This window comes from Ylistrum balloti, unplaced genomic scaffold, assembly GCF_031769215.1.
Source record: "Ylistrum balloti isolate Yb309-2 unplaced genomic scaffold, AGI_CSIRO_Ybal_v1 Utg369954, whole genome shotgun sequence".
NCBI classification, from domain to species: domain Eukaryota; kingdom Metazoa; phylum Mollusca; class Bivalvia; order Pectinida; family Pectinidae; genus Ylistrum; species Ylistrum balloti.
The window spans coordinates 1473807-1497693 of record NW_026782055.1 but is presented as its reverse complement, the minus strand read 5'-3'; the positions used below and the strand labels follow the sequence as shown (position 1 = coordinate 1497693).

At 33.6% G+C, this 23887-nt stretch overlaps 1 protein-coding gene across 1 annotated transcript; it reads left to right on the top strand.

The window, feature by feature from the left end:
• The first annotated feature begins 8842 nt into the window (after nucleotides 1-8842).
• Nucleotides 8843-23382, top strand: LOC132547391 (polycystin-2-like protein 1). The gene is made up of 14 exons (XM_060211149.1): nucleotides 8843-9343; nucleotides 11982-12095; nucleotides 12298-12425; nucleotides 12691-12953; nucleotides 13488-13715; nucleotides 13822-13984; nucleotides 14115-14351; nucleotides 14779-14960; nucleotides 15215-15434; nucleotides 16017-16150; nucleotides 16744-16861; nucleotides 17235-17561; nucleotides 18113-18292; nucleotides 21282-23382. The coding sequence occupies exons 1-14, from the start codon at nucleotides 9082-9084 to the stop codon at nucleotides 21318-21320; spliced, it is 2595 nt and encodes an 864-aa protein (XP_060067132.1). The 5' UTR covers nucleotides 8843-9081; the 3' UTR covers nucleotides 21321-23382.
• Nucleotides 23383-23887: the final 505 nt, after the last annotated feature.

Genomic DNA, 23887 nt, shown 5'->3' with positions numbered 1-23887 from the left:
GTCCAAACTCTCCCTCTAACCCCCTGGAATCTCCCTCCGTTCCCCTAGTGTCTAAACTCTCCCTCTAACCTCCCGGAATCTCCCTCCGTTCTCCTAGTGTCTAAACTCTCCCTCTAACCCCCCTGGAATCTCCCTCCGTTCCCCTGGTGTCCGAACTCTTCCCTCATCTCCCATAATCATTAGGCTTGTATGATATTATATTCTATCCCATTTTTCCATTCTTCGATGTTTATTTTCGGCCGATGGTTACTTGTAAGTCCTTTCATCAACCATTATTCTCTGTCCTATCAAATGTCCCTAAACTTTTCTGTCAGCCTCTCTCCTGAACATCTAACAGCCTCATTTATTCTCTGAAATTCATCAACGAGTTAATTCTGTGTAATATGTTAGGTAGGCCACGGTACGAGCTTACATCGTCAGGTCGATATAAACAACCACCCTTTCGGATTATTCATTATTGATAGGCCAATAAAAGTATACGTATGGAGCGCTCAGCTTGGAAACCGCTGCCATATATATTCGACTACAAGGTACAAAACAAAAATGTAGATATTTACAACGGATGGTAAATCTATAAAACAGTCATACAGTCAGGTACAATTGATACGATCAATACAACAGACAGGTAGATATATATAACAGACAGGTAGATATATAAAACAGTCAGGTAGATATATACAGGTAGATCTATACAACAGTCAGGTAGATATATCCAAAAGACAGGTAGATATATACAACAGACAGGTAGATCTATACAACAGACAGGTAGATATATATACAACAGACAGGTAGATATATATAACAGACAGGAAGATAAATACAACAGTCAGGTAGATATATACAGGTAGATCTATACAACAGACAGGTAGATATATACAACAGACAGGTAGATATATACAACAGTCAGGTAGATATATACAACAGACAGGTAGATATATACAACAGACAGGTAGATATATACAACAGTCAGGTAGATTTATCCAACAGACAGGTATATATATACAACATACAGCAATATATATAAAACAGACAGGTAGATATATATAACAGACAGGTAGATATGTAAAACAGAGAGGTAGATATATACAACAGTCAGGTAGATATATACAACAGACAGGTAGATATATATACAACAGACAGGTAGATAAATACAACAGTCAGGTAGATATATACAGGTAGATCTATGTAACAGACAGGTAGATCTATGTAACAGACAGGTAGATATATACAGGTAGATATATACAACAGACAGGTAGATCTATACAACAGAGAGGTAGATATATATACATAAGACAGGTAGATATATACAACAGTCAGGTAGATATATACAACAGTCAGGTAGATTTATCCAACAGACAGGTAGATATATACAACAGACAGGTAGATATATACAACAGACAGGTAGATATATACAACAGACAGGTAGATATATACAACAGACAGGTATATATAGACAACAGACAGGTAGATATATACAACAGACAGGTAGATATATACAACAGTCAGGTAGATATATACAACAAACAGGTAGATATAAACAACATACAGCAAGATATATACAACAGACATGTAGATCTATACATCACACAGGTAGATATAAACAACAGACAGGTAGATCTATACAACAGTCAGGTAAATATATACAAGTAGATATATACAACAGACAGGTAGATCTATACAACAGACAGTTAGATCTATGCAACAGTCGGGTAGATATATACAACAGACAGGTAGATTTGTACAACAGTCAGGTAGATAAATAAAAGTAGCTATATACAACAGACAGGTAGATATATACAACAGACAGGTAGATATATGCAACAGTCAGGTATATCTATACAACAAACAGGTAGATATATACAACAGACCGGTAGATATACACAACAGTCAGGAAGATATATACAACAGACAGGTAGATCTATACAACAGACAGTTAGATCTATGGAACAGTCAGGTAGATATATACAACAGACATGTAGATATATACAACAGACAGGTAGATCTATACAACAGTCAGGTAGATATATACAACAGACAGGTAGATATATACAACAGACAGGTAGATATATGCAACAGTCAGGTATATCTATACAACAGACAGGTAGATCTATACAACAGACTGGTAGATATACACAACAGTCAGGTAGATCTATACAACAGTCAGGTAGATCTATACAGGTAGATCTATACAGGTAGATCTTTACAACAGTCAGGTAGATCTATACAACAGACAGGTAGATATACACAGGTAGATCTATACAGGTAGATCTTTACAACAGTCAGGTAGATATATACAACAGACAGGTAGATATATACAACAGTCAGGTAGATATATACAGGTAGATCTATACAACAGTCAGGTAGATATATACAGGTAGATCTATACAGGTAGATCTATACAACAGTCAGGTAGATATATACAGGTAGATCTATACAGGTAGATCTATACAACAGTCAGGTAGATATATACAGGTAGATCTATACAACAGTCAGGTAGATCTATACAGGTAGATCTATACAACAGTCAGGTAGATCTTTACAACAGTCAGGTAGATCTATACAGGTAGATCTATACAACAGTCAGGTAGATATATATAAGATTAGGTAGATATATACAACAGACAGGTAGATATATACAACAGACAGGTAGATATATACAACAGAAAGGAAGATCTATACAGGTAGGTAGATCTATACAGGTAGATCTATTCAACAGTCAGGTAGATTTATCCAACAGACAGGTAGATCTATACAGGTAGATCTATACAGGTAGATCTATACAACACTCAGGTAGATATATATAAGATCAGGTAGATATATACAACAGACAGGTAGATATATACAACAGACAGGTAGATATATACAACAGAAAGGTAGATCTATACAGGTAGGTAGATCTATACAGGTAGATCTATTCAACAGTCAGGTAGATTTATCCAACAGACAGGTAGATATATACAACAGACAGGTAGATATATACAACAGACAGGTAGATATATACAGGTAGATCTATACAGGTAGATCTATACAACACTCGGGTAGATATATATATAAGATCAGGTAGATATATACAACAGACAGGTAGATATATACAACAGACAGGTAGATATATACAACAGACAGGTAGATATATACAGGTAGATCTATACAACACTCAGGTAGATATATATAAGATCAGGTAGATATATACAACAGACAGGTAGATATATACAACAGACAGGTAGATTTATCCAACAGACAGGTAGATATATACAACAGTCAGGTAGATTTATCCAACAGACAGGTATATATATACAACAGACAGGTATATATATACAACAGACAGGTAGATCTATACAGGTAGGTAGATATATACAGGTAGATATATTCAACAGTCAGGTAGATTTATCCAACAGACAGGTAGATATATACAACAGACAGGTAGATATATACAACAGACAGGTAGATATATACAGGTAGATCTATACAACACTCAGGTAGATATATATAAGATCAGGTAGATATATACAACAGACAGGTAGATATATACAACAGACAGGTAGATATATACAGGTAGATCTATACAACACTCAGGTAGATATATATAAGATCAGGTAGATATATACAACAGACAGGTAGATATATACAACAGACAGGTAGATATATACAACAGACAGGTAGATCTATACAGGTAGGTAGATCTATACAGGTAGATCTATTCAACAGTCAGGTAGATTTATCCAACAGACAGGTATATATATACAACAGACAGGTAGATATATACAACAGACAGGTAGATATATACAACAGACAGGTAGATATATACAACAGACAGGTAGCCCTGAAATGATCAGTGTTTCTGATTAATTTGTGGGAATATATGACAAATCAATTTCATCACAAATATCCAAGCCGAGATGAAAAATTATATAAAAGTAATATTCAAATATGAAGTAAGAACTTGTTTATACACATTGCCACTCTGGTAGTACTGGAGGCTAATATATGAAACTGGCAGAGACACATAAGTAATTTATGATGCTGTTTATTGAGGCGTTTCGCAGACAGCAATCCCAATGAATATTTCCATAACGTTACCAATCGATTGTAACTGATAATTAGGTACAGTATTATCGCCTCAATCATCGGACCTGTTGTCACTGAAATCCTCTGTGGAATGTTTCCATCCTGGTATATCTTTTCTGGAATGCTTCTACCAATTGTCTCAACAGCCGGAACATCTTACTGCTTAGAACATACGTGTATATATGAACAAATGTTCACTGTCATCGTCAAAATATTTGGAATCACATTGTGCAGGGTTGACCTGGACGAATGAAGAATTCTGACAAAAACACCAGGCACTGTCCTCAACATATATAGCATGGTTATGTCACAGTAATACTGCGGATAATCTATCTTATGTGAACGGAAACATGAAGCATAACCAAATAGTAAAATCAGAAAGTAACAAATGATGCAACTATGAATACAATCTGTAAAACACTGAGACCTGTCAGTGGGTCACTCTAACAGTTTGTAGGGAAAGTAAAACACTGAGACCTGTCAGTGGGCCACCCTAACAGTTTGTCGGGAAAGTAAAACACTGAGACCTTTCAGTGGGTCACTCTAACAGTTTGTAGGGAAAGTAAAACACTGAGACCTTTCAGTGGGTCACTCTAACAGTTTGTAGGGAAAGTAAAACACTGAGACCTTTCAGTGGGTCACTCTAACAGTTTGTCGGGAAAGTAAAACACTGAAAGTAAAACACTGAGACCTTTCAGTGGGTCACTCTAACAGTTTGTAGGGAAAGTAAAACACTGAGACCTGTCAGTGGGCCACCCTAACAGTTTGTAGGGAAAGTAAAACACTGAGACCTTTCAGTGGGTCACTCTAACAGTTTGTCGGGAAAGTAAAACACTGAGACCTGTCAGTGGGTCACTCTAACAGTTTGTAGGGAAAGTAAAACACTGAGACCTTTCAGTGGGTCACTCTAACAGTTTGTCGGGAAAGTAAAACACTGAGACCTTTCAGTGGGTCACTCTAACAGTTTGTAGTGATAGTAAAACACTGAGACCTTTCAGTGGGTCACTCTAATAGTTTGTTGGGAAAGTAAAACACTGAGACCTGTCAGTGGGTCACTCCAACAGTTTGTAGGGAAAGTAAAACACTGAGACCTTTCAGTGGGTCACTCTAACAGTTTGTAGGGAAAGTAAAACACTGAGACCTTTCAGTGGGTCACTCTAACAGTTTGTAGTGAAAGTAAAACACTGATACCTTTCAGTGGGTCACTCCAACAGTTTGTAGGGAAAGTAAAACACTGAGACCTGTCAGTGGGTCACTCTAACAGTTTGTAGTGATAGTAAAACACTGAGACCTTTCAGTGGGTCACTCTAACAGTTTGTAGTGAAAGTAAAACACTGAGACCTTTCAGTGGGTCACCCTAACAGTTTGTAGTGATAGTAAAACACTGATACCATTCAGTCGGCCACTGTTAGTTAAGAGACAGAGTCTTTAACGTAGTGCTAACGGTTATTAAATTTTTATCGCAAGTAACTGTTTTAGATAGCGATGTGCTAATTTTAAAAGACAAGTGAGAAACAATTTGATTTTCTCAATTAGAGGCATTTTGTTTTGCTTTTTAAAAAAAAACGTGACCTCGTCCCGCCATCGAAATACGGATATTCCCCATACTTAGCTAAAATGGGCGGGACGACCTTTCCCAGCGGTATTTGTGGCGAGAAAGACGGGATGCCGCGGACAATATATAAACCTGTTAAGAGCTCTGAATTGGACATTGCTATAAATAAGTTTGAAAAACATATCAAAATAAATTCAAGTAAGTTTCTGTCCAATTTCAGGTTTGTTATCATATCTTATAATGCATGTCAACTTTCAATGTGTAATGACAAGTAATGAGAAAATAACGAAATTGATTTATTGTTTTGTGAAATAATCCATTCTTTCACACTAATGTTTTCTGTGTCTGTTAATTCCGAAAGAAGCAAACTAACTTCAGCATTCAATTCTGGCGAACAGCCAAAACAGAATGTTTGTATACTTTAAATTGGTCCTGAAGCTGACACAGATCAATAATTACCTGTGGTATCAATTGGTTCACGTGCGATGTCGTCAAATGTATCCATGGTTCCATCCAGTCAATCGATAGCAGTATAAAGGCAGGGTAGTGCGGGCCTGTCCTAGAGAGCTGCAGAACCCATCCAAGGCAGGTATGTACAAACAATACAATATAATTCTCAAGGTGCGCTGTTATGCTGCAACACCGAAAGCTTCGGTCTCTTAAAACGGTGATTTCATTCCATCTAATGAATGTCATTTTATGTTCGTTGTGAAAAAAGGAAATAAGTTTATCAAAAGTTAATGATACAGACATGAATGAGCCGTTGTAAAGACCGATATATTTGTTCTGGATAAAGATAGCGATGTCAATTTTTACATCTGATGTGAAATATTATACATAGACAGGCCAGTCAAGTTTTAGCTGTATATCAATAGATCAATATAGCATATCTATATAAGGAAAATGTTATAATTGATGTACTGTTACAAATAGAAAGTACGTTTTTTTCTTTTGTCGTAACTATGTTTACACCAAATACAGTCCGAGAAAGTCACTTTAAGATATTGAATAAGAATTAATATAACAAGATCATCTCGACTTCCTAAAACGGTATGTAGTCATATATAACTTTACCTTTGAGCGTTTCTCTTTCAAACAAATACGTTCAAATTTCTCAAAAGCTTCATTAAAACTACTCTAAAACTGTTACCACTGTCAAAATAATTTCGGAGTCATTGGCCTCACAAGTAACTTGTGATAAATGAAATAAAATTTTCAATTCGCTGTGTCGCACATTAAAAGCTGCACTGTATATCGGGTATACGACACCCGTCATACTTGGTGGCTGTTTAGCCAGGTACATCTGAAATGAAGGTCAGTTAGAGGTCAACGTCGAATACATATACAAAGCATTTTCAGTAAATCTATAATATTTAGTTTTGCATCATTTTTACTGTGTAGGAACATCAGAAATTTGATATACCTACACCGTAACGCGTCAGATACCTACACCGTTACGCGTCAATTACTTACACCGTAACGCTTCAGAGATTTGGGAATTCCTTAATATTTCCTTTTTCATTGATTTGAAGCTGACGATGAAGTTTCCAATTTCAGAAAGGGCACGCCAAATTAAATGATGTATGGAGAATTTTTAAAAAATACAAATTTTGTTTGGCACAAGCTTTTATATGTATAAATTGCATGAAACTGGTGTGGTTCCCTCACACTGGCTGAAAGGTTGACAAATAATTACGTGGTTATCCAAAAAGGTAACCAGTTTGGAAGACGAAATCAAGTACCAAAAGCTCAGCGACCAATTTTTGTTCAAAAGTTATTTGTTAATCTTTGTGAACAAATCATATCTGATCTCGATTTCGAAAATTACTTAAAATAAATACATAAATAATTTTTTTAAATGAAAGGAACTTTTACAGTTGTTTACATTTCTAATTCTTAAGTAAGAAATTTAGTTAGAAACTCTAACCGCATTGTAAACTGGGCAATGGGCATGGATACCAGAATTAAAGAAAATGTACAGACTGTATACTATTGCTGTCTGTCAAAAACGAATCATCGTCAAATAAGGAAAAAATACACCAAATTACAAACAATTCTAAAAATAAACGATCGAGATCAAATGATAATAAGATATGTTCATTTAAGATACTGTAATTGACAATCATAAAATGTCCGTACTAATATGTATATACTGAGTTGACCTCTTTTCACACAGAGTCAAGTGTATCCAAAAGATTTTTTTTTATAAATATTGTTCCTAGATCCAATAGTGTGTTGTACAAAGGTCATGCAGAGACTTACGATGTGTTATACAAATTCGACCTTAGCATTTATAGAACCATATCATCAGATAATGGTCCGTTGATTTACCTGCCAATACAGTAATTAAAAATGATTAAGAACAAATAAGACGAGAGACGAGAAAAGAAAATTTTGTCTTTATCTTATCTTCTTTTGTTTTGTTTTAAATTTAGTCGGAATTAGTCTAACGTTTTATGGACTTTTCTCCATCGAGTTGGATTCATCTACTCCAAGTCAATATATGAAGATCGATAAAACGTCTGAATAATTCGGAATACGCTGGATAGAAAGAAAAGTATTTTGTATTTTTATTCTTAAAACAATAGTGGAACATTTTATTTCAATCAGTCAACTTTTTAAACTTATTAAAGAGTCACACAATATATATGCAAAAGATGAATCGCATAGGTCACAAAATACATGAGAATATCTTAAAAAGCTTTATATTGCCCAGCGGATTTACTAAGGACGTTAAACCTTATTTAGCTAAATGCTAGTTTACCTCAAGGTCTTCTTGGTTAGTAAAATGAGCTAGTTACGTAATACCAATATTAATATTTACGTAGATAATTATATAAATTAAAACTACCTAAAACACAAGAATATGGGTAGAATGTTATTACAAGCAATATTATTTAGCTGGAATCCAAGTTTACACAGAAAGGGACCAGGTCATGCTTAAAGTATTTAAGTTGAATTACTGGAGTATCATACACATACGTGCTGAGATTTATTTCAGGTTCTATCCTACCTTTTATTTTATGAAATTCTGGAATCTTAAATCTTTAACTTAGACTCAAGAGTTACAATGCCAAACTATTCTTTGAATACTTCGTTGAGTCCGATCATTTGTGATCATTATTTATGTATTCATGAATTCCAGAAGACATGAGTAAAGGGAGATAACTTTCTCAATACATAAATGACGTCACGGTTGGGCAGCCATGATATTGCCCATTCTCAAAAATCGATACTAGGTCAGGTAGTGTACAAGGTAAACTGCCATTTCATTTGTGTCGATAATCAGCAGAAATATGTACATGTGAGAGCTGTGACTGATATTGGAAGTAATTTCTGTGTCTTATTCTGAACAGGAAAAGAAAGAAACTTCGTAAACACACTTTTGGCGAGTTGTCAAACTCATTGTTGTTTCGGGTACTGTGCTGTGATCCGATCAAAGAGTACGAGCTGAGAGGATTATGCCGAAACAACGTCCTGATAGTGCGCAATCCCGCACGGCCTGGTCAGACGATCTGGATTTTGGATCAGGTCATGCAAGACCCGACAACCAATTCGAATTCCGGCCAAGAGAAGACCCTGATTTACCAGATAGCCCCGATGCAATGGAGAACGAATATGGCCAGAAACCGAATTCACGATCGGATCGGGGAAAGGAGCAGACACAGGTTGCTAAATCAAAACCTACCAGCTTCTGTGGCAAGATTGGAAAGGGAATCAGATGTGAGTAGAGTGGTTTTTTCTCTTCTTTTTCTTTTGTTCGTTTTTTTGTTCTTTTTTAATTTTTGTTTGATTGTTTTTAATTTCCTAATTTGTTATTATAGACCTACGATAAGTTTTTGTACTGAACAATATGACTGTTACATATAAGAAGCTGTTATAATAAAGTTCTGGCTTAAAAGACGTTTTGCAACACCTAGGTATAATGATAATGTAGTGATATAAAACAAATAATATAGTGTATATAATGAACACATGCCTAACTAAGGCCTCTATATCCATGAAAATGAAAATTCCCTGAAAATCATGACAAAACTCATCAATACATCATGAAATATCATTACTTTACTCATTATCCAATGACGATACAATTTTAAGAATATGTAAATTAGATATGCTTTTAAATTCAAAGCTTAATTTGGAGGCAAAATAACATTAAAACTGCTACACTCTTATTCAAGTCCACAGAATACACTACATTAATGTGTGTATAGAACTAAAGTCCAGTTTTTGGATGACGTGTTTACCTACCATATCTACTTCAATTGTTCTGGTCCTACCTACTGATACTTTGAGGTATTGATTCCCTAACACCTGAATTATTTAGACCAGTGTATACTAGGCATAACCTCCAAAGCTACATTGGTGCCAGTTACATGGATAATTGAGTAGAATTTTTATTGATCCCATGTAACTTTCTGTTATGAGTGTATTGATTTTACAGGTAAGCTGAAACACAACATCAATGCAAAACAAAGATCTGGATATAGATTTTCCATCGTTTACATATTGTATGATGTTGTTGTAGGCTATAGAATTCATTATCATTGATTTCACAACCTAGTGAAACAGGATGATTATCGATTAAAAATGATGTACCTGTATATAATCAAACGTCCTTTCTTGAAGCCATTGTTACTTTTATGGTTATAGATTTAAAAGTGGAATAAGGTGCTGCATAAGAAAGGCATAATGACCAGTTAATGCAAATTTATTGATTGCATTTTTAAAACAAAAATAAAGCAAAAACCTGCAAAGTGTTTTTGCAATATATGTATCCCTTACACTAGGCAATATGGTTAGAATAAATCATGAAAGACAAATGAAGAAAAAAGCTAAATATAAAAAATATGCAAGTAATAATCAATAATTAATGGTGGCTTTGATATTGCATGGAGATGGCAAGTTTTTTTTTTTTTTTTATTCATAATATTTTTATTTTTCGATGATTTTTCAAAACTTAAATATATGAGATGGCAAGTTCTTGTATAAACCACAAGTTTTGTTGGATAATAAGAATTTGAAATACATTGTACATGGACTGTTGTATTCATGTGTTCAATGTAGTACAATATTCATTTGCTTTAAATACCAGGCCAATGAACAGATTGAACTATGGCATGGTTTACCTGTGTATACATATGTGTATATTGTTTTGGTCAACTTAAACGGCTTGAATCTTTTCAGCCTTGGCATTAATACTTAAAATTCAAAATAATGGAACAATATTTAAACTGAACTACATCATGTCCAGTCATATCAATAGTTTATATTTATACTAAATCCTGATGCAACGAGGACAGACAACTCCTGGTCATCAGATTTAAGATTTAAGAACCCAATTAGAAATGATGTTATAGGTTCTGATTAGTTGGTAGAAATATAAAATGTTTTCAACATCTTTGTTTATACTCGATTGGTTTTATTGAACATCATAAAAACATAGACCCATCTAATGAATTGAAACAAATGAGTTATATGATTTTGTAATATATTTAACTATTTGAATGTAATATGTATGCTGTTGATGCTATGATGACAGTGCAATAATATTCCATTCAATCTGTATAAAAAAAACATGTACCTTTCAGAGTAGATTTATGAAAGACCCAATTGTGTCCACAATATGACAGTTGGGTGCCTTGTGTGACATAAACCATCAGGTTGAAAACAAAAAGACAAAAAAAATTGCCATACATTGATATTGTAAAATTCACTTGATTGGACTTTACATGCTTAGCCTAAAAATTAGAATCTTGTTCCTGAAGTACTATTAATTAGGCATATGGGTTAAATATATTGACCAAGAAAACAGGACTTCATACTAGTGTGAAGGACAAACAAAAAGTTCAAACTGGCCTTTACCTACTCTAAAGACTACGGGTTGATAAACCTCTTAATTGAATTAATATCAAGATATTTGATCAGTAGGTTGCTGTTGTGAAGGTTTATACAGTTTATTATAGGATATCAGTAATTTTTTAGCTCACCTGGTCCAAAGGACTGGTGAGCTTTTGCCATGGTGCACGTCATCCCTTGTCTGGTGTCTATCAAAAAATTGTTGCTAGTTATGAACGATTGAATCAATTTTTTTACTAAATTTGGTTAGAAGCGTCCTCAGGGAAGGAGAATCAAGTTGCTTAGATGGTGTTTTTCTGCCTCCAGGGGCCTTTTAGCAAGTTCTTTGAAAACCTTATATAGTAAAGATAAGATTTTGTTTTATTTGGCCATTAAGTTTATATAAAAGGAAATCCAGGTGAGCGATACAGGCCCCATGGACCCATTTTTTTACTTCATTTCAATGCTGTAAAATAGGTCTTTGTGACAAAATCTTAATGCATGTATATAATGCTTTATACAGCACTCTGGGCCACCCGTCAGACTGAGGAGACAAAGGGAAATCGAGAACTCCATGTCAAGACCACTCTCAGAGAGCTGATCATCTACATTGTATTTTTGGTCATTCTCTGTGTTGGTAGGTACAGATTACTGACTCTTGTGAAAAAATGGTGCATCTGATTAGTTATCTTACCTTTAAATGTTTTGTAAATTGGATTTGAAAAAAATTGTGAAATTAGTGTTGTTTACTTTATGAGGAGTATTTCACTTCTAAAATAAAAAAAATCTTAAATAAAACAAGATGGGATGTCCTGACAATGTGTCTTTATGATGAACAGTGACCTTTGGAATGACTTCGACAAAGATGTATTACTACACCAAGGTTATGAGTGACCTGTTCCTCTCAACATCACACGATGGTGGTGGCACTTTCCAAACCCTCACCAATGTTGATGATTTCTGGAAGGTAAGTTATATGACTCAATATTTGTCATCTACAGTACAGTGACTCTGTATTTTTTTTTTTTTTTTTTTTCAAACTGATTGGTCTCTTTGCTTGTAGGTAAGTGGGTTCACAAAATTTACAAGTCCAGCAGGAAAAGTGTAGAAATTAAATATCCAAGTCCCAGAAGTCACTGTTGGCTTCTGAGAACACAACTATCGCTTAGAAACTGAAAATATGAATGCTGGATTGAAAAAGAAAACAAAAATGTTATTCTGTTTATTTACAGTTCAGCCGGCAGACTCTGTTGAAGGGACTGTATTGGGAAAAATGGTACAATGGTGAGGACATCACAAATCCTGATGACCTTGGTTACATCTACTATGAAAACAAGTTACTTGGTATACCACGACTGAGACAGCTGAAGGTCAGCAGGAACTCCTGTATGGTTCATGAGGACTTCATGAATTCAATCCGTCATTGCTATGACTCCTACTCGGAGAATTTGGAAGACAAAACATCTGATACCGCGTCCCACCCTGGTTACACAGCGTATGTAGCAGAACTTACCCTTTAACAAATTAATGAGTACTTGTATTTCAGATTGATGATAAGAGAAACTTAAGTTTCTTTACTTGGCAACCCTTGCCACTTTAGAGAGAAAATCTAAATGTTGTCCCAAAATAGTCTACTTTGCTTAGTTTTGACTAAAGTTGGATCTATGTATGATGCTGTCTTTTACCTCACTTTTTTCTCAGACAGTTACTGGTAATGAGATCTCTGATTGGTTAAAAACAATTTCCAATAAGTTTGTAATATTAAACATTTTCCTTCAGAGGTGCTTATGTCAAAAAAAATGGAGAGAGTGTATTAAACTGTACTAAAAATGGTAGGAATCTGATGAGACAAAATGAATGAATTTCTGAAATTAATGAAATAATTGAGGGTCTGGACGAATGTGAGTAAAAATGTGTTTAAGTTGGAAGTATGAGATTGATTTTGATACTCATGATATTCATTTTTTTTTTCAGAGGGGGTTGGGAAAGCAATAGGCTGTCTCTTACTGGTATGCTTTTGTTTGCACAGGTGGACATATAGGACAGAAGATGAACTGGAAGGGTCAAGCCACTGGGGTCAGCTGACAACATACAGTGGTGCAGGTTATGTTCAGGAAATGGTTGGGAACAACTACACATCTGCTAAAGCACTGATGGACCACCTGTTCAATGAACGATGGATAGACCGGGGCACAAGGGCAGTCTTTATTGACTTTACGGTCTACAATGCCAACATCAACCTCTTCTGTGTCATCAGGTGATTAGTTCATTTTAGTTCTATCAGAATGTTATGTTTTGGTAATAATCCTACTTTTGTATTTGGAACAAGAAGAAAAAGTTCATTGTATATGTTTGTTTAACAGATTCCTGGTGGAGTTCCCAGCAACGGGTGGTGCCATTCCATCGTGGACTTTCCGAACAGTAAAGCTGATCCGCTATGTGACTGTTCAGGATTACTTCATTATGGCTTGTGAATGTATCTTTTTCCTCTTCATTGTTTATTACATTGTGGAGGAATCTCTGGAGGTATATATTTTTCTTTTATTTATTTTGCTCTGAAAAGCAGAAATATTAATGTTTAAGTGAAAGTATAAATGGAGTCCATTTTAAGAAATTCATTTTTACATTTACAAAAGGTCAGTTTTTCTAATTATAGATCAAGAAGCACAAACTGTCCTACTTCAAAAATGTTTGGAACATCCTTGACATCCTGGTGATCTTGATAGCAATCCTTTGTGTGGCATTTGATGTGTATCGAACCATGGCAGTAGACAACAAGCTAAGTGTGCTACTGGCAAATCCAGACAAATATGCTGACTTTGAGTTCCTCAGCTACTGGCAGACTAGGTTTGACAATGCTATTGCCATAGCAGTCTTCCTGGCCTGGATCAAGGTTTGTCTAAGTTAAAATAATATTCATTACCAATTTTCTATTTGCACCACATACTGGATAGATCATGTAATAGTTATTATGTAATGGGTATTTGATTTCCTGCTTACCTAGGTGCTTATAGGCCCAGGGAAGTGTTTTTGGGTCTTTAGAATGCATTCATGTGGGTCTTCCTTGGATTTGTAGCATGCTTTTATGAAGGGGTTTGACCTTGCATTACCTTGACCTATATTGATTTTCACAGAGGTCAATAGATTAACTTAATGGCTTATAATTGATATTTTCATTTTTTTCATTATAAGAATGCATTTGTAAATTTTATTGAAGTTTTGTTACTTATGAGAAATACTGAAAAATTAATGACAAACAAAAGAAAACAATTCCCAATTCAAATGCACCAGTTTATATTATGATTTCAAATCTTATCCAGATCTTCAAGTACATCAGTTTCAACAAGACGATGACCCAACTGTCCTCCACTCTTGGACGCTGTGCTAAGGATTTGGCAGGTTTTGCTGTCATGTTCTTTATCATTTTCCTGGCCTTCACACAGCTAGGTTATCTCCTCTTTGGTACACAAGTGAAGGATTTCAGTAATTTCCAGAACTCCTTGTAAGTAAAAATTATCAAGTCATTTTATTGAAATGTCTGTTGTAATTTGAAACTAAAAATGGTAAGATAACAAAATTCCATTTAAAACAAAAACACCATCTATTCAACTAATTCAGAGTGTTCTTAATGTTGATCAAAGGTTTCATAATAAAAATCAAAAAACGTAATGCAAAAACTTTTTCATGAAGTGCATATTCTTGCAAAATGAAATGTGTTTCAGCAAACAAATATATGAAAAATGTTGGCAATTTCAGCTTCACACTGTTCCGTATCATCCTTGGAGATTTTGATTTCCATCAACTGGAAGCAGCCAATCGTGTTCTTGGTCCAATATTTTTCATGCTGTTTGTGTTCTTTGTGTTCTTCGTTCTGATCAACATGTTCTTGGCCATTATCAATGACACCTATTCTGAGGTGAAGGGTGACATGGCAAATCAAAAGAATGAGTTTGAGATGGGTGACTACTTCAAGAGGGTAAGGCTGCAGTGTACATGTAATTATGATTTCATTATCAAATTTGTATTCAAAAAAGGACAACTGAATTAATAGTTAATCAATTTTGCTCTAATAGTGTAAGAAATCAGTAATTATTGATACAGATATTGGTATGTATGAATTACACCATGTACAAACAAAATCCTTTGTAATTCTCCATCCATGAAGAATATTTATTTCCAGAGATTTTTTTGTTCATGTTTAAATTTGATGTCATTTGACCCCACCTGTCAACTCTTGTTAATTCAAAGCCTTGTTTCTTATGCTATTAAATACCACTCAATGACAATAACTGATTACTTTAAAGTTCAAACCATTTCCTTCTGAAGAAAAAATGAAGGCATTTTTAAAATTTATCACGCTTTACAAACTGTACTGAAGAGTACTTGATGTAAAGATATCTGGATTTAAAAGGATTAAAAAATGAACATCTTTTATCCCATCACAGTATTCAGTCACATTAAACTAAAAATTTGATCAAATTAATACCGGTATGGAAATAATGTAGATTTTAAACAGACTTTTCAAATATATTGACAGATTCATTTGCTCTTGATTTAGGGTTACATGAAGATGGTTGAAAAAATCAACTTCAAACGTGACAAGATCATTGACATCCAGGAAGCTTTGAAGAGTGCTGACATTAACCATGATCAGAAACTGCAGTTTGAGGAATGGCGCACAGATCTGAAAACGTGAGTTGTTCACATTATATATTCTCAGCTGTTCTGTAGATATTGGTGTAATCTTCAAATGATTAAAAATTTTCTGTTTTTTATGAGTGATTATTTCACAAAGATCAATATTTCCAAACACATTCATCATTTGTCCTTTAATTACCAATACAATGTAATTTCTGATATTCTGAAAAATCATAGGGATTTTATGACAAACATTATTATTGTAAAAAAGTTATTTCAAATTTGAAAACATTCATTTCAGATTATATTGTAGTGGTCATTGGTCAACACTTAAGGGTCAAACGTAGCACATGACCACTTTGAAATAAAAAGATCGGTATGGGGATATCGTAACATCTTAGTTAGTCCCTAGTTAGTATTGTTCTTTCTAACAATCTCTTTAAGTATCAACTTCAGTATTATTAAATCTGTCGCATACCTGTGTTTTAATGATGATATTGTCCAAGTATTAACAATTCATGATGTGGATTTAAAAGTCTACAAAGATCCTATGACTAAACACTTCCCTGATTGTTGGCATCATCTTATAATTACTAGATAGCCTTGTAACATTTCATCAGATTTACTGAATCATGTTCTCTTGCTAGTCGTGGATATGCTGATAGTGAAATTGAAGCTTTGTTTGCCAAGTATGATGTTGATGGTGACCGAATCCTAGATGCTGATGAACAGAAATGTTTGGCTAAAGATCTCCAGGACCAAAAGGTGAGAAAGTTTGTAATAAAATATTTCTTGTAATGATTGTGTAATTTATTCATGGAATTTTGTTTAGAATCAAGTGAAGATTTGTTGAGCTTGCTAAAGGCACCTGTGACTTTTACTGTAAAACCGAGATTGTGAAGTGTTTTTTTTTATTTTGGACTGGTATTTCAGAAAATATACTATAGTTTGAATGCAGTGATATTTCTTTGAATTGTGAAGTCATTTATGGTTCATTTAGGACACTCCTTTATTTAATGATGTAAAATTAACTAAGTGGTGTTATTGAAATAAAAAAACAGAAATCAAAACGGGAAATATTGTATGAACTTATTTTTTGTGTCTTACGTGTTAGTTACATGTAAATTTTTCATCACAGACTGCTATAAATAAAGAATATGATGACTTAGAGAAGACAGGAAATAGACCAGGCACAGCCCGCAGCAGAACAAGTTTCAATGACGATAGTGCAGAGGAATCAGATGACGATGAAAGTGGCACCAAATCATCACGCTCTGGACGGGCATCAAGTGGTGTTTCATACGAAGAATTTACAGTACTCTCACGGAGGGTAGACAGAATGGAACACTCCATAGGCAGTATAGTTTCAAAAATAGATGCAGTATTGGTGAAATTAGAAGCTATGGAAAAAGCTAAATTAAAAAGAAGGGAAACAATGGGAAAAATACTTGACAGTATAACAGAGGTAGGTATCACATAAATGTTTCAGTTTCTTTATGACAGTAAAGGAATCGATAAATAGGTTTAACATGTGTTCAGTGATTTTACAAACTCAAAGGATTGTTGTTGTGCTCTATTAATGTTTACTTGTCACAATGTGTTTGTGTTTATTCACAATTTTGACATTCAAATTGATTCATTTGTCACAAAGAGTCTTATTTCCTCTGTGAAATAACTCAAATTTGATTTGCAGTGGTTCACTTATGATCCAACTCATATTTAACATGTTTCGACTTTCCATGAGATTAGATATCACTACGGTGTCAGTTGATGCTTTCATGCTTAATTTTCCATACATGAGGTTAAATATGGGTGTAAATGCTCTTATTAAGAACAAAAGTCAGACAGTGAAAATATGGCTGAAAGCAGCAACGATGTCGTTTATTGAATCACTTGGTCAGAGTTGATGATATTTATAGTAAAATTCTACTCTGTCAAGTCACAAGATAACATTTCACCTTCCTTGTAACCTTTCACCAAGATTGATGGTTTGATCACACACTTTGTTTCTTCAAGTCTGATGGTAATAGTGATGAAGTGAAAAGAGAACAGATGGAAAAATTAGTTCGTGAAGAATTAGAAAGATGGGATTCAGATACTTCTTTTAGCGGTAGTGGTCGAGGGGCATCACCTAGTAGTGGCAACAGTTCCCGCGCGCTCAGAGCACGATCTCGACCTGGTTCAGGAACCAACGTGGTAAGTTAAGAAAAGTTTCTTTCACAGAATATTTGATTTATTAGGAATTTGAGACATTACTGATATCTTATCAAGCTTGTTGTAGAAACTGCGATGGAAGCTTTCCTCATTTAGAGGAGAGGTCTAGGTTGTATTAGAGGAAATTGGAACAAAACTTCTCCAAGTCTGAAATGTTTACAAAAACAATGTAAAGGTGCATCATTACTAGTTGTGAGTTATGGAGGTGGTTTGAAAGTCAATGTTTTCAGAAACAGCCTCGATTATCATTCAGGAAGTTAATAAAAACATTACAGCTTCTGGTCCTGATCAAATCACAAAATGAACAGCTGAGCATTGTAATAGATGCATCCTTATTACGATGATTCACCTCTATTTTACTTCAGAATTAATTCTATATCAAGAATATTATAGGTATACATTACAAGATTCACCTCTATTTTACTTAAGAATTAGTTATATATCAAGAATATTATAGGTAGACATCACAATGATACACCTATTTTATTTAAGAAGTAATTATATGTCATCAATTTTATGGGTATATTTGTTTTTGTTAAAAAGCTCTCCTAAAGAAGCGTATGTATTTAAGGTGTTTCTTTAGCTTTTCATTGGTGTAAACCATTCAATCTCTACTGTTGTATACAATTATCGTTTATGTCTTCCTCAACATTTTTACATAGTCCAGTATAGAGTCTATTATGTGATAATAGTTACGCTGTATTAAGTGTGTCTCATTTCTAATGTTTTGATTATAACAAGCTAATTAAGACCAAAGTTGACAGTAATCCTTTTAGCAAAGCATATGTTTGTGACCTTATATGGGTCAAAGATTTAAGAAATCTCAGATTAGATTGTTGTCTTTGGAAGTAGTACTGTCCAATAAATAACCAGATATAAGGGTATATAGTCATGCTACATTTTATGTATTAAATGCTATACAGTCATTACAAGCTATTCCAGGTGTACTTAAAAAATGGAAGTTATTTTGACACAGTTAGTAAGACACTGTACATCTGTAATATATCAGTATTTTTTTATCCTGGATCTGTACATAGGAAAGCATTTGCCTTCTGATAATAACTTTTCATTTTTGTACAGTGTTCAGCATTAACTCTATTGCCCTCTTTTATTATTACCTTATGAAAACTGCAGCTTTGATAATGTCAAGTAAATACAGGTGAATTGTCTTCTCATTATGTCTTTGTCATCTTCTTTTAGTCCTCTGAAGTCTAATGGTAAATACACTTACTAGTGCTTTACATTTGTGTGTGTGTATTATTTTTTATGTATTTTTTTTTTAAACTCCTAATATCAAGTTTTGCCAATTTTTAGTACTATTGGCTAGGTGACAATACAAAGTGACTCTGTGGAATGAATGAAGATTGAAATTACAAAATAAAAAAGAATCAGTCAGTGATGAGTGAATAGTGAAGAAATATCTGTGTTGTAGTATTCACCATTTGCCTGGGTGTATACACATGTCACATCTACCATAAATGTTAGTAGATCACTTTAGAAATGACCATTGTGCTATGTCCTTTATAAAGATATATATGCCACAGTTGGCATTTTTATTCATGCTCACATTACAAACGATAAATTGTCCATGTCCATGACAGTGTGCTACCACTTGTAACATACATGAATTTTCCACTTGACATTTGAAGGAGTGTTCGGCCCAAGTTGCAAAATTTCTGACTTTTTTGTACCTTTTAAGAATTACTTGTAATGACTTTTGATACTATTATTAGCATCAAAATATCACTCCTATGGTCAGTTGAGATAGAAAAAATTATTAGGAATACTACCAGCCAACTGTCTGAATATAGCGCATCAGGAAATTAGGAATTGAAAGGTCACTGAATCATAGATTTCATAGGAGTATTGTATAAATACAAAAGTGTGTATGCTTTCTCTAAAATTTCATTACTTCTTATAACAATGCAAATCTGTTATGACGTAATCGGGGATGCACAAAAGTTTGTAAATCAACCTTGCTAACTCTAAAGAATTTCCATGAGAATATTAGTAGATGATTTTCTGCAGTTTTCGAAATCTTATGAAATCCTAACTTGTCCTGAACTCCCTTTATGTCAGCAAATTGCCAGTATGTTGCCCACCAATGGCAGTACAGGAAAAATTTCCTTGGTATGAGGACTAGCAAAAGTATGTTGAAACAATCAAGAGAGAGAAAAATATATGTTTGATAAATGATTAGAAGCTTTTATTACAAAATTAACGTTTTGATTATTAAAATCACAGGATGAAAACATAAACATTTCTTAAATGATATTTCCTTTATAATTAGTGATATTTTGTTGATGTCCCTTTTATTAAAGTCTATGTATACATGCAATTTTACTGTGACATACAAGTATATCAAAGCTTGAGGTCAAAGTTGGCTAATACTGTGTATAAAACATTGATATGGATTTTGGTAACGAGGGTTTGTGGCTGTGTGAATATAATTACCTAATGGTCCTTACAGCTTGGTTATGTTGTGTTGTATTCAATTTATGATTATTGTGTTTGTGATATTATTTATCTTTTAAATGAAAAGAATATTTAGAATTTATAGCACTTAATAAAAACATGAAACATTTAAGTAAAAAGTACAACAATTTGTTGTAATTTTCACTTTATTTGTTTTGTAATTGTAGTTGTGTTTTTAGCACTGTAAGCACATCAGTGTTTGTCACTTCTTCAAATATGTTCAATGAATCAAAATGGTTTGATGAAATTATCTTTTAAGATAGAATGGAACTTTAAGTATTAGTTTTAGGTATTCATATCAGACATGTTTATACCATTTGTAAAAGACTAATTGAACAATATGCCTAGTCTAGGTGCAACGTATACTGAGCAAAATGATTTTTTAATTAGCCTAATATTTCTTTCACAATCCACATTATTACACAGATATATACATGACGTAAAATGATAATGCTTAACTAGTATTATTTTTCATTTTCATTTCTTAATTTTGTAGGATTTCATTTATGACAGAGGATACCAAAGCAACGTTTAGACAGAAAACTAAAGAAGTTAACGGTGGAACACAACACAACTCTCTATCATTCCTGCCTGGTGTTATGTATACGTAGATTGGTGTACTTGTTTAACTTTACAATAGTATCTTTTTTTACTTGCTTCAGCGGTTCACAAAGCAAAATCATGACCAGAAAATTATACAAGCAAATGTTTTTTCTCTCAAAGTTATTGGTTGAATGAGATAACAGTTTGGTGACAGAAAAGATGATAAAAGACAGCACACGAACTTCCGAAGAATTTGTAACCCGCAAAGTGGAGATCAAGCTTAGGCGAGTAGTGAAAAATTATCATCTGATTTATACCAGCTATGGTCTATAAACTTCACTGCATAATGATTACCATGGTCAGAATATTATACAGTTAATGTCTATATGGTGTTCAATATTGGAAAGTCTGTCCATTTTAGTGACACTTGTTGTTTCTAACAACACAGCTGAACTTATGCAAACATTTAAGAAAATAAGTTATGCAAATATGTAAGAAAATATTTATTCATTGTAAGTTTATTTTTAATGAAAATCTCTTTCGATTGTTTATGTCAAACTGATGATGTTCAAAGATATGTGAAAAAATATTTCATCAAGAAGTATCAATAGGTATAACTAGTCAGTGATAATTACAAAACAAGAATCAATGAGAGTGATTGAAATATAGTGCTGATTATCTTAACTAAAAAAAAGTGCTCAAACAATCCATATAAGGTTACAATTTATGTAGATACCATCTTCAATCATGGCAAATTTAAGATTCTGGGAAAGGAAAAGTTCCAAACTTATTCCAACAAATACCCTAGGCTACTGTTAACACCTACGCAGGAGAACCATTTCAATTTATTTCAATGTTTTTTTTTTTTTTAATTGTTTTATCTATACATGTTAACTATATGGCTTAGAATGTTATAGAATATATATAGATGTATCAGCTGTAGAATCTCCCCAGAAATGGGATCATTTTAAATGTTTGAGCAGTTTTAGAAAGAGTTATATCATATATTTTAGCAATATGATCTACGATTTTATCTTTATTGTTTGGTACAAACAAAAATTATGTTTACAGTTTAAAGTCCGTCCATTACATTACTGATTTGTGATCATTGATAAGAGTATATACCTAAAATATGAAAGTAATTTATTTTTTCATTTTGGTGATGCTAATGATACAACCATTTTTGGATTTTTAGAAATTGTATTAATTATTGACTCAATTTAAGATTGAGAGCTTCAGTAAATAATCCAGCCCAACGTGTTGTATTTTTTATTCTGAGATTTTTTTCATATTCCTTTGACATGTGGGGAATGCAACTTGTTGATCAGTCCATTGTTATCTCCCTTACCTTGTTCTGTGTGAGAACCTATCACACATGGTTTTATCTAAAAATGTGATGTTAAATGTAAATCAAAAAGTATTAAATTACAATTTACTCCAATTTGATAAAATACTTTTGTGTTCATGTGGAAAGAGTAACATACAGTCTACAATTGTTTTGTTGAATTTTTATTTATGTCTAAAACTTTATACAAATTATCCTCACATTGGTAACTGAACAACAATCCTCAATTGGTCAAGTGTTGAACCATGGGTTGAGGGGCTGCACAATTGTATTAACACTGTCAGAGTATACAGATACTGTACAGACACATAGTCTGTAGCACTATATCAGAAATCCGTCCAAGGAAATATATCTCTTCACCATCCTCACATAGTCTTCTATGTTGGAACTTGCCTATATATACGTGTGTATTAGCGATGTATTTACCAACTGTTACCAAAAAAAGGAAGCTTTTTCATATATAAGCAAGTTGACAAGGAATGCTAAAGTATTTTGATTCTGTGTTTCAAGCTTATATTTAGATCCAGTTTCATCAAAGTATGGGATGTGTTACATAACATTTCCAAAAGGGATGATTGTTGGACTATCTGATGATTGTGAAGAGATGATCTAGACTTCTCTTAATGTGATGTATTTTTATTTTACTGTCTGTATGAGATAGATGTTAATATTTTGTTAATGAGTTGAATAAATATCTTTCAGCAATATATATCTAAAGTCTTTGTTTTTATCTACCCCAACAATCAGCAACTCTTCATTGTTACATGACAATTTTGCATTTTTAGGTCACCTGAGACAAAGTTTATTGGTGACCTGTTCTAATACAGTTCATCTGGTATAAAGCGTCCATAAACAATTTAGCACCCCTGATCCAATTTCAATGAAATTTTGCAGAAACTTTCCTTGGTCTAAGATGAAGCAAAATTTCAAATTATACAGTCTCCACCCACTAGGGGCCTGAGGGGTGAGGCCAAAAGGGCTCAAATTGACTCAGATTTTATAAATCTTCCTCTCAAGAGGTAGAATCAAATACTCTTCATGAATGGAAGCATCTTTAAGTGCTTTACCAAAATTGTGAATTTCATGGTTTCATGGCCCAAGGGTCTCGCATTGCCCCATTGGGAGGGGTTAAAGCTTACTAAAGTTTACATAGGAAAACTAGGTTTATAACATAATTTGTTTAATTTCCATAGGAAATATTTCAAACTTGGTTA